The sequence below is a fragment of the Brachycentrus maculatus genome, unplaced genomic scaffold, assembly GCF_059751285.1.
Source record: "Brachycentrus maculatus isolate JH-2025_06_01 unplaced genomic scaffold, ASM5975128v1 h1tg000086l, whole genome shotgun sequence".
In the NCBI taxonomy this organism is placed as follows: Eukaryota; Metazoa; Arthropoda; class Insecta; order Trichoptera; family Brachycentridae; genus Brachycentrus; species Brachycentrus maculatus.
The window spans coordinates 1,205,558-1,223,985 of NW_028280840.1; the positions used below are offsets into that span (position 1 = coordinate 1,205,558).

General features: G+C 28.0%; 2 protein-coding genes across 4 annotated transcripts in view; one reads left to right on the forward strand and one right to left on the reverse strand.

Annotated features, from left to right (window-relative positions):
* Nha1 (Na[+]/H[+] hydrogen antiporter 1) overlaps positions 1 to 1,362 on the forward strand; it is a 56,913-nt gene extending 55,551 nt beyond the window's left edge. For all 3 annotated transcript variants that reach the window (XM_088257615.1, XM_088257617.1, XM_088257616.1), the window contains exon 13: positions 20 to 1,362. In XM_088257615.1, the coding sequence (XP_088113741.1) occupies positions 20 to 174 (155 nt within the window). In that variant the 3' untranslated portion in view covers positions 175 to 1,362. The remainder of the gene's footprint in view (positions 1 to 19) is intronic.
* Positions 1,363 to 5,562: 4,200 nt separating this feature from the next.
* LOC148310861 (G protein-coupled receptor Mth2-like) overlaps positions 5,563 to 18,428 on the reverse strand; it is a 37,185-nt gene continuing 24,319 nt past the window's right edge. The window contains exons 5-8 of the mRNA XM_088257666.1: positions 12,552 to 12,736; positions 11,331 to 11,514; positions 10,205 to 10,395; positions 5,563 to 7,249 (exon numbers count right to left, since the gene is read on the reverse strand). Of these exons, the coding sequence (XP_088113792.1) occupies positions 7,089 to 7,249; positions 10,205 to 10,395; positions 11,331 to 11,514; positions 12,552 to 12,736 (721 nt within the window). The 3' untranslated portion in view covers positions 5,563 to 7,088. The remainder of the gene's footprint in view (positions 7,250 to 10,204; positions 10,396 to 11,330; positions 11,515 to 12,551; positions 12,737 to 18,428) is intronic.

Genomic DNA, 18,428 nt, shown 5'->3' on the forward strand with positions numbered 1-18,428 from the left:
ATGGTAATTTTCTTTTCAGGATGGCGTCGTTCTCATCGTCCGTCCATCAGGGATATTTCCATTATCGACGAAGAAGAAGAAAAAGATAACTCTGATGATACTGAGGCTGGTGATAATTCATTTCCCACGAATACGACAGCTTCTTTACCACACAGAGCAAGCAATCCAAATTGATATCAACACATTTACATTTAATGTTTATAGTAGAAAAAGACTTTAAAAGTTGTAACATAAGTAAGGTTAGCTCAATCGAGTTGGATTAAGATTGTTAAACGTTTTGAATGTAGATGAGTCATTTTTCAATAACGTGTTGTTTCACATGGTACTTGTTTAGGAAAAAAAACGCTAATTATTATTAATGTGACGCTTAGATAATGATTGAATCAATAATTATCTTCAAACACATAGTTGTAACGTATTTCCGCATTTAAAAGATTTCCATCAGTAACCAGATGTTATGTGAATAATTAATATTTTAAGTGGTGCAAATTATTGCGTTTGATGTACCATTTATTCGAGTTTGAGTGCTTATACCACATTTCACACAACATAATTTAAAAGTATAATTTTTTTATAAATCCGAAAACACGCAAATGTTTATTGATCTTTTGTCAATAATCAAACCATTGTTTTTTTTTAGTTTTAAATTGTTTGTTGAAATTGTTAGTTCATCAAAATTTCATACTATAGAATGCTTTTTCAATGAGTGCATCACTAGTCAGACAATGCATTGATGCATGATGATATACAAACATATAATATATTGAACAAAAAATGTCGCAAATAATATTATTTATTTATTTATATATTTGGATTAAAATTTGATCAATATTTTTTTAATGTATAAAGCATTAAGTTTTTTTAGTGCTTACAAAGAAGACTTTTTTTTAAATTAATTCAGCTGTAAAATTGTACATCTCATTTTTGCATATGTAACTAAAAATCATCATTTACATCCTCGTTAATATTTTTGTTTTAATGTTAGTACTCGTAGAGTGCTTTGTGTAGGTTTGCAGAAAGAAAAAACTTTGTTTTAGTATGTGTAAAGTATGTATGCATATCTTATAATCATAATAAAATTGTTAAAGGAAGGAATTACTACAAATGGTATTTATAAAGCGTATCGATGTCCCTTACCTAATTATATAGTTATTTATTCCAGTCAGCAAATTCATTACTGATTTTTTTTTATTATTTATTGTAACTGCAGACAGTTATCTATCTAAAAATAAAGTTTTATAAAAGCTTAATGTATAGAATAAAATATTAAGGTAGGGTAAACGAGAATGTGATTGACTTCCACTCATTTATTGGTGCCACTGATTTTTTTAAATGCGAACATTACATTATATTAGACGCAAATTAAAATTTTGAGCATCCCATTGGGACTGAGTCTCTATTTTATGTGTGTTTTGTTTTCCTAACTGCGTTATTATTAAATTAATGTATTACATTTTTTTACTTCGTACGCATTAATGTTAAAGGATTATATTATCGTACGTCATAAAAAAGAAAAAAGGGTTAAATTTTTGTATGTCTTTGTTATTCTCCAAAATATGTGGATTGCCAATAACTTACAGAAATAGTTTATTCAATAACTGGGATCGCTACCACACTAGAGATATTTGAAAATCTTTACTTGCACATGTGTATTGATAAAATGGAGCTTAGTTTAGTTTTGTTTCGTTTTATTTTTTATTATTACACCATTAACAAATATGAAATATTTATTATATTTATATATATATATATATATATATATATATATATATATATATATATATATATATATATATATATATATATATATATATATATATATATATATATATATATATATATATATATATATTTATATATATATATATATATATTTATATATATATATATATATATATATATATATATAAATATATATATATACATATAAATATATATATATATATATATATATATATATATATATATATATATATATATATATATATATATATATATATATATATATATATATATATATATATATATATATATATACATATATATATTTATATATATATATATATATATATATATATATATATATATATATATATATATATATATATATATATATATATATATATATATATATATATATATATATATATATATATATATATATATATATATATATATATATATATATATATATATATATATATATATATATATATATATATATATATATATATATATATATATATATATATATATATATATATTACATTTTTTTATTTAGTTATTGAATTTTATTATATTAAGAATGTTAAAAACGAAAAATGTGTGTGCGTAATTTAATGATATTATATATTTATAATAAATATCCTCATATTGAGAAATTTATTAGTTGTATTTATACGTGTCTTTTCATGTTTATTTCATTTTTAGAAACTATTTAAAATTATTAATTTATTTAGTTATATCTTGTCAAAATTAATATGTTGATTCCAGGTTGATATTTAGTTTTTTTTTTAATTTACAGCTACTTTTTACTCTTTGATGCTTAACAAAAGTAGATAGATATTTGACGCTTAAATTTTTAAGGTACTTTTATAACATCATTAATTTTTTTTAATGTTTATGAGTTAAAAAAAAAAAAATTATTAAATGTACAGTGTAATTATATGCATTATTTATTTAACCTTCGTAATGTAGATATAAGTTGCGTAGATGATTTGTTAAAAGTGTTTTTATTATTTTATTAAAATATTGTGTTTTAAAAGCCATAGAATACTAAAATTAGGCTCAACTTATCCTACTCTTCTTATTACAATTCATTTTTTGTTATTTTTATTTATGCATAAAACGTTTTTGTAAAATATAATTGATTTATTTTATTAAAAACATAGTTTATATTGAATATTTAAAAAACATTGAAAATCGAAGTTGATTATTAAAACATTTGAGAAAATATATTTCTGTATTTTGATTTATTAAGTCCCCTGTTCAATAATAATTCATGTTTGTGTTTTAACATATCCAATTTCAATATTAATAACAAAAATAAAATAAAAAAATTAGTACTTACTACCTTCAGTAATCCAGGAGCAAAACAACTTGCACAGCACTCAACACAGCAAATTTTTCAATCATCGGTAGTCTAAATCATGAATTTTGGAATTCCAAAACAAACTTACCTTACACTATTGAACCTAACCTTACCTCATTGTTTTTGTCGTCATCTTAAATTGTTGGGTGATATCATGAATAAATAATCCGCCTTTTTCCAACGATTGAAAATCATCAAAGAAATACGAGTAGGTAATTTATGCCTACAAAATATTTAAAATAACACTTAAAGATATTTTTACTTGGTTGAATTTAAACAATAAATATCATTGTATTGTCCCGTATTTTTTCAAACTGAGCGTTAATTAAAGGAAAGTGTTAAACATATTTTTTCTGAGGACTTATTTTTTTAAGGATTAATATATTCGTACTTTCGCTAATGGCGAAGAGTAATAGAAGTCATACAATTTTTCGAACCATTCGTTTACTACATGACTTTTTACAAGAGAAAACTCGAGTTTTATTTTCTCCATTTTTATATCTCCTCCTCTATGTAAACAAGTGACTGGACGCTCGTGCCAAGTGAACTTATGGTACATCCGGCGCAATTTATAAATAAGTCAAGAAATTTATAAAAATATTTTATTATTATATATTAAATAATACATACATCCTTTTAATCCTTATCCGCACACGATTGTGCATAAGGAACTGCGTCATACAAACGCCATGTTATCTTGATCGTTAAAACATGAAGGAAAGGTGATCAACCCTCCGCTTCAGGTACCGTCTAGGGTCTAGGGTAATATTAAATAAATGTTGAAAAAATCACTTATATTTATTTAACCCCCGAATCGAACCCGGGATCTCCAGTACGGTAGCCGAGCTGACCAACACACTACGGAGATGGGCATTATATACACTTTTCAAAAAAAAAAAATTACAGATATGATTTTGTTAAAGAATAATTATTGTTGAAATAATTTATATTACTTATGAATGTTTGTAAGAGAATATTTAAAATGTACGGAGTATAAAATTGATATTTTAATAAATTCAACGCTGAAATATTAAGCAACTAGTATGCTCTCTGGAAAATCCTTCTTACTAACTGGAAAAGTAATGTTTAGAGTAACCTAAGGGGACTGAAAAGAAAATGATTTAGTTTTGAAATCTACCTACAGATGTCAGTAGTGCATTTTTTTAATCGTCTCTTGCACAGTACAGTACGTACATAAATAAATTGTTGCTATTGTGTTTATTTATACATTTTGTTGTTGTTTCCGTAAAATAGTGTTACAATTGACAACATCATCGTGATAGCTAGCTTTAACAACAAACTATGCTACGTCATACACGACTATTTTTTCGCATCGCGCCGCTTCCGCAGAGGTGGGCAGAGAGAATAGATCTCTGACTTCAAAGCATATGAAAAATTTCATCATATCAAGTGTTTCTCGGTCTTTGTATGCTTCTATTTTTAACTACATCGACTCATTTGTTTTACTATTCATTCGTTAAAGATTCCTAAAACATCTCGACACACCTTTCTTAATTTTATCGATAATGCTTATCACAGAATTCGAACATCTATCGTACCTACTTCGTTTTGCCTCATATATTATTTTCATGCAAACAATTTAATATAGATGGGAGGTGAGATTTACATATAAAAATTTAATAATTTTTTTTTTTTTTTAAATTAGAATCAATTTTTTAAACACTCACCGCGCTCAGCTACACATGTATTTTCCAGTTAGAAGTCAGTGCCATTTAAGAATCCTAACATAAGTGTAATCTGTATAGGTCTATTGTGACGGCACCCCGCCATTATACTTAAGAGTTATGTATCTAAGTACACAACATGTGATTATACAACAATAAAAGCTTGTATAAATAAGTATATCTCCAAGGATATTTTTATCCACAATACTTTTTTGTACACATTATCAGTAGGTACCTTGACAAAAACTACATACAAGCTTGCACCTCCTATGCTATTCTCCTTTTTGTACCGTTTATTTCTTCTCCATTTCCTTTCCCATGTAATTGTAATGTCCTTCACCCTGAGCTGCTTTACTTACATTATCTGTATTCTGTAACTCCTAGATCTGGGAATCTGGAACGCGGGGTTGATCACCTTATCTTCAAATAATTAGCGATCAACAACATTTTGTCGATAAGATTCGGCGCCCTACGCACCACTGGGTGCGAATAGAGGTAAAAAATTATATATATAATATATATATATATATATATATATATATATATATATATATATATATATATATATATATATATATATATATATATATATATATATATATATATATATATATATATATATATATATATATATATATATATATATATATATATATATATATATAAATGTGTGTGTGTGTGTCTGTGTGTGTGTCAAATAAGTATAATAAGTGCTTCTATCGTCAATTGTCTCGACGATAAATCTCTATTAATCATGGAAATATTTTGTGCAAATAATTTTTAATATTGATGGTTCAAACTCATTTTATTTTTTTAATGTTTTACTTGTTTACATAATTAAGACATTCATTTTAAATTATGAACTAAGTTTTACGACACAGATACATTCCACACATTCTATTATGCAAATGTAAAAAACAGTAGAATTATAATTCTAAACATTCATATATCGATATAAAATAAGATATAATATGATCAAGTAAAGTACCATATATTCTCATACAATACAAAGCGAATCTAATATACAATAAGAAATTGTTTTTTTATTATTACTGTTTTATGAAATACATTGAGGATTATAACAAGCCAAGCACAATATGAATATTGGAATATATTTTGTTTATATTTAAATATAATATTGTAGCTGAGTAACTTCATTATTTTGCGTATTCTCTCAGCGTTGTTCAACTTTTTCATATCCGTAATTATTTCTTTCAATTATCATTGATTTGAAGTCATTTAATTACTGTTAAACCTGAGAAATATTTCAATGTAAATAAAAAATTCTTAGTAGCCAGAAACTTTATAATTAGTTTCATATACAGGTTTATGTTATAGTTTAGCTTTTTTCATAGCGGATGTCTTTGAATGAGGCAATAAAGCATTAGTCTATTAGTATAACGAGATATCATAACATTCGAGGTATAATGTACCTACTCGAAGAATGGCATTGGTAGTAAGGGGTTAAGAATGAGTTTATTATTTGACATTTGATTAAATTTAACAAGTCAGAAAACACGGATCTAAAAATTACGAAAATCGAAACTGTCATTTATATAAATATATTTATGTTAGAAACATAACCTAATACTTTATTTAATAATATTAAAAAGATAGGGCATGTGGTACCAAATGTCGGCAAGATTTCGCATCTATAGCCGTATTTTAGTAATATTGAAAGGACTAGTTATACCACCGGCTGATTTAACCAGTATTAACCTGTGTTGGACATACTTACATATCATATACGAGTTGGTAGCAATAAAATAACTAAAAAATGTGAAGTCGTTTACCCTAATTTCTTTAGATCACAAATTCGGGAGAAAAATGCGGGGGACACGTGCCGAGGTTACAACGATTACAACCAAATATGAATTAAATGCTACACACTTATTCAAAAAATTTCACGCGAATCACAATACTATGTAATTTTTTATATATTTTTGTGTATTTATATTTTTGTGTATATGTATTTTTTAATCGGTCAGCGGAATCGCAATCAGCACGCTCCGATTGAACCTACAGGATGAACGGAGGTACGCGGCATCCCGTTTGAATGTCTACAGAATCACGCGAGCAGTTTAGCAATTTGGCCTGGGATCTAATAAGGAGACAGACAAGGGGAGTTTATGGCGCGGAAATTTACCAATTGGAAGAAATAGCCAGAGAATAATAGCATCCAACGGCTTTGCGGCCGTTTTTTGCGGTGAAATACAAAGCCATATTTCATATCCTTATACACTAAAACTAATGATTGACAACATCAATAAATGAACATGTGAAATGACGAGAATGTGCACACAAGTTAGTAGTTATTTGTATGATGAATCCGACATCCTATAGTTAGTTCTGAGGCTGGATGTACTGATTTGACTGTTGTATTTCCTCGCCAATGGATCAGTACAAGAGCTGCCAGATATACCGGTAGTGGTTGTAGTAGGGCCTCCGTAAGGTTCTCGGGTCTTCTCTAATCCTGAAATTAGTTAAGTTAATGAGAGTGCAGTTTAGTTGTGGGATGAGATACACGATGTGCAATTTTGTTATCAACATACATAATTTATCAAATTATTTACACATCTACATACTATATACATTTGAACCTTTTGATTACACTTTTTTTTATATGTTACTACAGATTTTTTAATACCTTTTTGAATATGGATGTAATTTTGGTAGAAGGCCAACCTTTTTAAATACCTTTTTAAATGCATACATTTTGACTATAAAAAGCAAAAAAGGTAATATAAATATTTATGAAATTTAGGCGTCGAACTCCTATATTTTATTTCATGTAAAAGTACATACAAATGTTAAATTATAAACAAACAAAGAGTTAAACAACTTGGGTTTCTCCAGTTATTAAATTTTTGCATCAGTTTAATGATTTGATAGTCGCTAATGTTACACATATTTTCTCCTCAAAACACTTACTTGGGATAATTGCATATGTATTTAGTCCCTTTTTATAATTTTAAAAAGCTTATATGTAATTTGGAGAAATTAAGAATGGGTTACATCATATAATAATAACTTTCTTAAAAATCTTTTTGCTTTTCCGCGTTGATGTGATGACTATTATATGCAAGTATCTTAAAAGCTCTAAAAGGCAACTTATTTACACGGCCATTCAATTTTAGTATTCATGACAAGAAAGACGTTTTGTTAATATGATTTGAAATTCAACATATCCAAATATACTCGTATTTGCGATATTGCATATTAATTTCGAACAAAATAAATAATTCGGATGAAATAAATAAATTTTTAACTTAAATGCATTGAAAGTTTAAAAATGCGTTAAATTTTATTAGATTAGTTTTCATTTATCATTCAAATTACATATATCTATGATATTAGTATAGAAACATTGAATATAAGTAACTCAAAATTCATTTACCTCCATTTACTGATAAACGGTAAACACGAAGAAATTTTAATTTACACTTAATATTGACGTCGTTAAAAGTATGAGAATATATAAAATAAAAAAAATAATAAATTAAAAATAAAATATTAATTAATATTCTAACTATTGGTTAAATTTTACCTCTACACTACTTAAATAAATAAGGCTTTTTGTTATCACGATTTTATTTTCATGTTATTAGAAAATTAGTAAAAAAAAAAGATTTAACATTTTTCCAATTGTTTCATTATCATATACTTTATTTGTTTTCAGTCTAAAATTCAACGCTAATGGCGAATATGCATAATACGTGACGCATACATTGTAGCATCAGTAATAGTTCTGTGCCTTGCAGCATATTTTGCATCTGAAATTAAAATAGTTTTCTGTATCATTTATACTGAAAAGAAAACAAAAAAAGCATCGGTGCAGTTTTAAACAAAACTCCTTTTTTATATGCAAAAAAAAATCAAATAATTTATTATCAATATTCTTAGTCACATCCCGATAAGAATATGGTGTGTTTTCGCAACATAAATGTTACATAATTTAAATATAACTTTGTTTTAAAATCACTATAAATGTTTTATTATAACTTAATTATAATGTCTACCGGTTAGCTTTGAAACCGGTAGACATTATAATTCACGTCCAATAAAATTTTTATATTGATTTTAAAACTATGTTATAATTCAATTTTAAAATGAAAAATCACAAAGTTATTGCTTCTAATATAAATTATATAAATGTTACAGTTTGTAATTAAATTGTTTGTTATATACAGTACAAAAAATATACAAATATCACTGATAAAATTGAAATATTACATGTGTATCCATAATTTCAACTGCGAAATATGAATAAGAATGACGACATGACGCACCTTTTTTATGAATAGCTCTTGAGAATCTTTCTTTGAATTATTGGATGGATAAAATATAAAGATATATGAAAAGGTCACAGGATTCATATTTCTCTATACTTTGAGTCGTACGTGCTGCTAGACATGTAATTTACTCTAGACTAAATCAATACAAGATATTCACAACCATGATGATTTTACACTCGCAGTGGTTATTTACCAAGTTGGTTTAAAAAATGTCTTTCTTTTGTTAAAAACATATTCGATTATTTTTAGAGTTATATTTACATACTTTTTAAGTTAAAAGTAATAATTACGTTTGAAATATTGATCAAAATCATCGTTAAACCTTACGTTTTCCTGTCAAATATACGTCAATCATCATTACCAATTATGGCCCTAGTTAAACGTATTTACATTTAAATACTTTAAAAATTACACTTGGATTTTTTTCATTCCTAATTATAGTTTTAAATTTTTATTGGTAACTTTTTTTTAGAAATCTCTCAATATTAATAAAAAAAAATAAAAATAATAATTTTAAAAAAACATTTTAAAATTAGTCAGGATATGTAGTCTAATGCGTTGAATACATACTTGATCAGGGAAAATACTACAGCTGTACCAACTCACCGGTGCACCGTTCAAATCAATTGCGAAATAGAGAACAATTTTATATTTTAAAAAATAATGAAGAAAAGTTTAGGTGTTTATGTTTGTTTTGATTAACTTCATAATAAAAAAATAATACGTTGAAAAAATATATTAAAATAAATCTAAAGTTCATTTTTTGTTTAATACTGGGTTGCATACGAAGTTTTTTGAGCACCCTTAAGTGTAAAAGTCCATTTTTCGTTCAATTTCATGTCAACGACGAACAAAACGTTACCGGCTTGTTTTATATTTAAACTTTTTATGATGTTTTCTCACTAAAGCTTTTTAAGGCGCCTTTGACTTGGCGCCAAGAAAAAAGTCGCTTTTAATTAACAATAATTATAATACTTGATTCATTGATCAAATTTCTCGATTTATTATACATACCTACATAACAAAACAATTAAATTCATATAAAATTATGTGAAATATTTATTGAATGTTTTAATTTTGGGTCGTTTTAACCGACAAGTTTTTACTAAAACAAATATAAACAAATTTCGTACCAAGTCGCTTCCTTATAAGCCGATATACTTTCTTTTTCATCACCAGTATGATGAATATGGGAATCCCTTGGAGGACGTTGATGGCGTCAGCAATGTACCACAGCTCGATCGGGTAGGAAAACAAGGAAGAAATTATCTCTGCCACCCACGATATTCCCATTACAATAAATAGTTTTATATTCATTGCATACCTGAAAAGTTATATCAGAAAAAAATATAGAATAACATATATCGAAAGGCCTTTGTATGTGAGTGTAGTAATTCAAATGTATGTGACTCAAATTATGTGTTAAATGTGTTTTTTTTTTTAACTTTTGTGATTTTAAGTAATTCAACATCAAATGCTGTTTATCGCAGAAATATTTTTGTATTTTGGAAACTTCATCAGTACAGATTCATCCTTTGATCCATGTTTAAACCCGGCCTTTCTTTTATACGAAGCTAGTAATAAATAAAAGCATAGATGTAATAAAAAAATCAATTTTGACTACTGTATACTCTATGCAATGATATCACTATTAAAATAGGAACAAAATAAAAGTTTTTGTTTTTAAATTGCTAACTAGCAGATAACTAGAGATAACTTTCTCTTATTTAAATATCATTTATTGATTTGATTCACTTGTGTTCTGTTCCTTCCCAATTATTATTCAGAATTTTTTTAATATGTATGAGGGTGAATCAATAATAATAATAATAGTATTAATAATAATAATAAAACCCTTATCCGCACCCCAATGGTGCATAGGGCACTGCTTCATATAAACGCAGCGTTATCTCGAACGTTTACACACGAAGGAAAGGTGATCAGCCCTCCGTTTCAGGTACCAGTCCAGGGTAATATTGAATAAATATTACAGTGAAAAAATCACTTATATTTATTTGACCCCCCCTGGGAATCGAACCCGGGACCTCCAGAACGGTAGCCGAGCGTGCTGACCATTACACTACGGAGGCGGTTTATAATCAATTATAAACAATTTTATAATATTTTGTAAATTATATAATAATATTATCGAGGGAGTGGCCGAATCTGAACGCATTGCATAAATATATGAACATAAATAAACGTATGTTTATCCGTGCAACTCAAAACAAGATAGAAGTAGCCAATATAATCACTTACTTCGCCTTATCAGCTGTGAATCTCCTTTTGCATCTTTCCCCCATACTTCCAGCCTGCATCCGGTGAATCTCCGACTTTACCTTACTGCAATGTATCGCCGTCAAGATGAACAAAACCAAGTTAGTTGCAATTTGTATCCCAACTGGTAAAATAAAAAGGATCAGCACCGGATAAATATAGACATCTGAAAAAAAATGTCATCTATTGAAAATAAATATATTTAAAGTACCTGTTAGATAATATTTGTTACCTCATTAAAATGCACTAAACAAGTGTCAAGTCAACGTGATCATATAACTGACTTTTTTCTCATAAAATATTTTAAATACCGTTTAAACATCAAATGATATTTTTTTACGAATGCCACTTGGAAAGAGGCCAGCTAAGTCAAACCAAGTATAATTGAAAATCGTTTGATGTCACCGTGATAAACATTAAATTAGTGACATGAATTAACTGATCACTCGCAAACGAGTGGCAGCATAAAAAATCTGAGAAAAATACCGCTTTTAATACGTATGTATTTCTATTTCTTCGTATCGACGAACGCCGAAATAATGACATGCATGTTGTTATTTTGAAAAAATATGCTACGGCTCATTTTTTTTGTTTAATCTACTGAAATATTCAAACTAAACAAAAAATGCAACATTATATATTCATGTTAGGTACCTACTTTAATATTCAAAATAAAGGTTTATGTCTATAAAAAATATAAAAACGTCATTGCAACTTCGCTGCTTTGATGGGTATATATTTGAATAAAGTTTTTATTAACACTCTATTTATCATTCATCGTTCATTGAAGTTTTAACTAACTTGTTTTGTAAAAAATCGCGTAAATAAATAGAAAGTAACAAAAGACCTTACTGGTTCCTTAAGTAGTTATTGAAGAAGGAACACCAGAGTAGTTATATATTGAATTAGGCAAGAAAATATCTAGACTAAGACTCGTAATTAGATCATGTTATGAAACGAATCTGATTATATTTTTATGCATTTGATTATTTTAGTTTCAATTTGTTTGAAGATTTAATTTGAATACGGAACGAAACATAATATATTGAATTGCTTCCTGTTATTTTGTTGTTTTGATGTATGACCAGAAATTCTCAAGTATCTCCCTGTATGCAATAGAAGCTTTTCTAACAGCTAGTTATTATCGTACTAGCCTTGGATTACGTGCGAATGGTGATGTATGGAAAATTCCATTTAACTTACTTGACGAAAACCAACATTTGGATTTTCCAATATTGGCGTCTAGATATTTGGGCGCCACGTCATATTTATCCAGCAAAAACGTTATAGTTGTCAGAAGAGATGGCACTCCCCAAGCGTATAGCGAGAACAGTAGATACTTCTTTCTGTCCTTGTTCTTCTGCATTCCTCGAACTGCTCGAAGATTCCTGCGAAAAAACGTAATTTGAGCGAATCTTTTTTTTTGTAATAATGTAAATATCATCACTCATAAAGTGATGCCCCTAATCTCACTTAACTCTTTGAAAAAAATTATAGCATTTTGATTCAGCAACAAAAACCATCCATGGATTGTGCCTTTGTAAGTGACCATTTCTTTCGGTACCTACGCGATACGATGCATTTTTTTTTCACAGTACAAAATCATAGATTTCATTTTAAAATAATAAGAAATTGAATGGAGGTTAATATTTAAGAAACTGTTTTCAATGAAACTGTGGTACGAGTATATAAATAAAAGGTTTTAATAAATCTTAAATAAAAAATTGAATATGTCAAAAAAAATTAACCACCATTCCATGTAAATTGAGTTAAAACACTGAAATAATCTGACACTGCTGGACCTGCCGTAAATTCATCTGGCAAAAGTACCTAGTCACTAGTGCTTATAAGGGAGAGGAAAGTGTCGGGTTGTGGTCCCGTGGTGAGTGTCACGGAATCTTGATTTTTTGGGTTCGAACCCACTATACCACGACGAATCTATTTCTAATAATAAGCCGCTCAGGCTACAGAAATATTATAAAATTGAAGTATTTTTGTAAATAATAAAAAAACAAAAATATTTCTCATTTTAAATTAAAAAATGTCAAAAAATGACAAGTTGGTTTTTTTCCACTTGTTAGTATTCCCATTATTTTGTGACGGGGCGTTATATACGTTGCATCTGGGCCACCAATAATCAGTAGTTTGTTGAGAAATCAAATAGTTAATAATAAAATATTACTTTTTTTTCGACCCTGGATAATGACTCGATCGATCGATTCATTAACACGATTCTGATGCATTGCTTTAATAGAGTCATAACACTATTTAATGACTGACTTTTATTGGTTCCATTAGGTTTTCAAATTAGGGACCAGAAACCATAAATAAAATACGTGATCGTCAGACAATTAAATGAATAATAATTGATTCCTGATCAATTTGATAATAATTATGTATTCATAATTATAATTTTTGTATTTATATTTGGTAAGCATTACTAAGAAAAAAATATTTATAAATCAATTTATGTAAATATTATTTTACAAAATTTCTTGTACAATGTACTTTAGTAATAAGAATAATTAAAAAAAATTAAATAACTGTAATAAAAAAATCACATGAATTATATTTAAAACCGAGTTTTATTTACGACGCAACCAAATAAATGCATTAGAAAAACATTTTTTCAGCAATAACTGTGAAGAAACTACGCTTTCTCGTATTAAAAGAACGCATTGCCTTGTAGTAGTAAGGATAGGGAAGCTAAATGCAAAAACTGACTACACAAACACTCAGATCAAGTGAAAATAAATATTTATTGACTTTATTTTGCGATTGGCGTGAATCGAATTAGAGACGCCAATGCCACAATCGTGCGTTTACCCGAGATTTATATTCAGACCTGAATATGATGGAAGTTTAGCTTCTGAAACTAGTAGTCTTTAATAAAACTCAAGTGGTATAAAAACAAGTGTTTTCTTTATTCATTAAAATAGTATTATATTTAATATTCAATGTAAAAGTACAACATTTTGAGTATGTCCAAATAATAGTTCACAAATCTGAATTACCTCCAATTAGGAGTTTTTTTTTACCGGAAGAAGTCTCTGCTTAATAAAAGCTTTCCGCATCCCACCATAGATAGCTATTGTGAACTTGCGCATACTGTGTGATGAGTATGATCAATATATATATATATATATATATATATATATATATATATATATATATATATATATATATATAAGGAGTCTCAAAAGAATAAGGAGGGTAATTGTAAATCAAGGGTAAACTTAGTGAATGTTACACGTGTGTAAGTAATCACTTAACCAAGCCTATGACAATCGTAAGCCCTGTAAATGCCCAGACTTTTATGTTGAGATGTCAAAAAATTCAATGTAAATCTTCAATTAATCAAATTAACGCACTGCAATAAAAATTACCAGGGTGTGAAAATTAAAGAAGATATATGAAGATTTATACGGTAATTTATTAATGAAAACTAATATGTACACATCGTGCGCCATGAGCATTAATTTAAAAGCTGATCCTCTCCCTTATCTGACAGTTAATTAACCGTAATTTATAATTGTGAAATATTGTGTCACCTGTAGATATGGAAGTGTGGAGGTTTTCCAGAATTAGATATCACTATCCAGGGAATTGTATTTACCTCTAGCGAGTAATTATAGTGGAAGTGATAAAATATCATACAGATAAACGATATTGCTATTTAATGCATGTTTGTATAACACACGACATAATGTACGGAAATCATGTAAAAAGGGAACAAACCAAAAAATCTTATCCCCGAAAGCGAAATATGCTCGTATGTTTATACAAGATTTACGGTTATCAGTTTTAGAAAAATATATACACTTTTCAATACTTGAAAGTATCTCATTTTTACAAAGCTAAAGCTACCACTCTACAGGAAAGCTTTAAACACAATTTATTCGAATATAATTTTCTTAAATGTATGTTTAGTAGTGATAAAATATCATACTGATAAATGATACAATGATTAAAGAAAACACTTGTTTTTTACCACTTGAGTTTTATTTTAGACTACATGTTTCAGAAGTTAAACTTCCATCATTCAGGTCTGTATAATAACTAAAATATAAAACATAAAATTGTTCTATAAATAAGGAGAGGGGAAAGTTAGGGGAAGGGGTAAATATAAAATGATAAATGATATTGCTATTTAGTGCATGTTTGTATAACAAACCAGATAATACACGGAAATTAGATAAATAAACGATATTTTAAACAAAAGTTTACAAAAAATCATTATCCACCAACGTGAAATATATTTGTATGCTTATATCAGTTTAGAGTTAACAGTTTTTTTTTAATGTATATATTGTTTAAACGCTTTCAAGAATCAAATCTCAACAAAGCTACAGCTTCCGCTTTACGGGAAAACTAACAAGTGGCATAATTTGTTCAAATGCCATTTTCTTAAACGTATGTTATCATTGTACCGTCGCGCGACGTTACATATTCCTCATTATTTATCTTCAACTTTTAAAAGCTCACACTGTTTATTAATTTTTAACTTTCAATAAAAGTAAAACATACATATATCATGAGGTATTTGCATAGTAAGTATGAATATGTGAAAGTATTATTATGAATATCTCTAGTTTTTGTTTAATTGAATTGCTTCACCTGGTGAGCCATTAGCAACCACCGTGTATACAGTTAGAACTATTTTTTCATAATTTATTATGTTGCAAATTACGTCATAGATATATTTTTAATGTAGGCGCAGTTCCTACGCGAATCAACTAATTAAGAGCACTGAGTAAACACGAAGCTTTTTCGGTAATTCGATTAAGAGAATATCATACCCATTAATTAACACATCAATCAAAAATTATCTTAGACAAACATGGTGTCGTGAGTGGATCGAAATATGAGAAGGCGGTTTTTTACAAAATAGGTGCGTATTTTTTTTACCAGTGAGCGAAGTTAGCAATACAGTAACTGTCCATGTGCAGAATTTTAATCAGAGATAGTGGTTATACTTAAAAGATGAACATTTACACTCGTACAATTAAAAAAAGACTTATATAATACTCGTACAATTTTTATTATTTGTTTATAATTTGCATTTTTCTTTTGTAGTTTAGTTTCACGTTCAACCAATTTACCTTTTCATCGTCTCCCATACCTTATAAAGTATAGAAGTAAAAAATTCGTAGGATCGCTGCAGAATTAACTTTAAGTTTATGAATAGGTTTACAAAGATGACGATAAACCACACTCTTTTTTCGTAAAACATTATAGTTGATTTGTTGAAAGACGTTTATTATTTATTTATACAGTTTTTATATGGTTAAGAACAAATAGAAATCAATCAATGATAAGGACGTAAGCAATTAAAAAATACAGTTTTTCGCAGCTCACAATATTTAAGAGTTTAAAATAATAGTACAATATTAAATATCGCAATATTAAAAGGTACCCTAAATATATTTTATATGGGAGCTTTAGTTTACAGCAAATTATAAAAGAGCTTTTCACACATTTATTCAACTTTTTTAAAACATAAATCTACCTAGTTTCATCGTTGAGTTATTGCAAAGCAGTACATAAACGTCACTGCCTAAAATAAGTACGACTTCATTTCATAAGTGATCCGTAATCTAAGCACGTCAAATAGGTACTTGAATGTGTTCTGCTCTCACATGGACATCGTTCATCAAACACAAAGATAAAATTGATTTGGTAGGAGTTAATTACTAGTTTCATCAAGTGAAAAATAAATGTCACCTCGAGTACTTGTTTTGCATAGCGATATCGTAAAATTGAATATATGTTTAATAGTTCTGTGAGTCACAGACATTTTAAGACTGCGACTTTTTTGACTATTTAACAATGGTTAATTAATTGATAATTAAACATTGTTTAGTATTAACAGCAAATCATACGATACAAGCTATTACAGAATGATTTCTACTTGATTTAAATATCTATTTACTTCGTGACATCTAACAAAAAACAAACAATATATGTATATGGTTTGCATCCTTCAAATTCTACAAATTGACTACTTCATTATTCGTTTCTCTACCTTAAGCGCGTTTACGCGCTCTCCTTTATGCCGTGCTCGCCAGGTCAGCCATACAAAATTAGCGTATAAACGCGCTCATATTTGTGCTTGTTTCTAACATAGGAAGCACTTATTTTAATCAATTGAAATATGGAACATATATGCACATATTTAAGTCTTCATAATATCCTTTGAATGAATATATAATAAAATATCTTTTTGTTAAGTTTTACTTTTCTTAAAATGTCACGGCCTACGGAAAACAGCCCTGCTAATACCTCCTTACACTCAAAGGGTTACAATTCTTTTTCCTTTAACCAAAATTTTAATAAATTAATTAAAAGCTGGGAGGAGCTCATACAAATTTATATTTGTTATGTTGAACACAGGCATTCAAAAATATATTGGTTATTTTGGCTGAAGGAATACTATCCAAAAACGGAACTTACAGTATCTACTCAATGAATTAGGGCCACGCAGAATTTCGAGCAATTTCTCAATTCAAACAGGAATAACTCAGAGAAAACCTTGAATAAAACAACATTGAATTTTATTTACACATGAACACTTTATTACGCTTAAATTATGCATATATTTTCATATAAATATAGTTAGTATTTAGTATTTCCACCTTTGGCAGAAATAACTGCCTCAATTCTTTTTGGCATACTTAAAATGCACTGTTTTATCATGTTTTTTATTTATTCGTCTTCTGACCAAATTTTTTGAATATTTTTTTTAGACAGTCTACTGTCGGATTTGGAAATGAGTATACCTTATTTTTTAACATGCTCCATACGTATTTTATAGGATTAAGGTCCGGAGAATTTCCAGGCCAGGGGAGCAAAGGCAGATTTTTGTTAGATAAAAATTTTATTATTGATTTAGCCCGGTGGCAAGGTGCCCCATCCTGCATGAAGGTGTATGGACCTTCTGTTGGGTCGAGTGTATGGTAGAAGGGCAATAAAATTCGTTTGAGGACCTGCTTATAGGAATTTTGGTTCATTGTTCCTTCCACGAAAAACAACGGCCCAGGTAAATTGTTAATAATACATGACCATATCATTGTTGCAGGG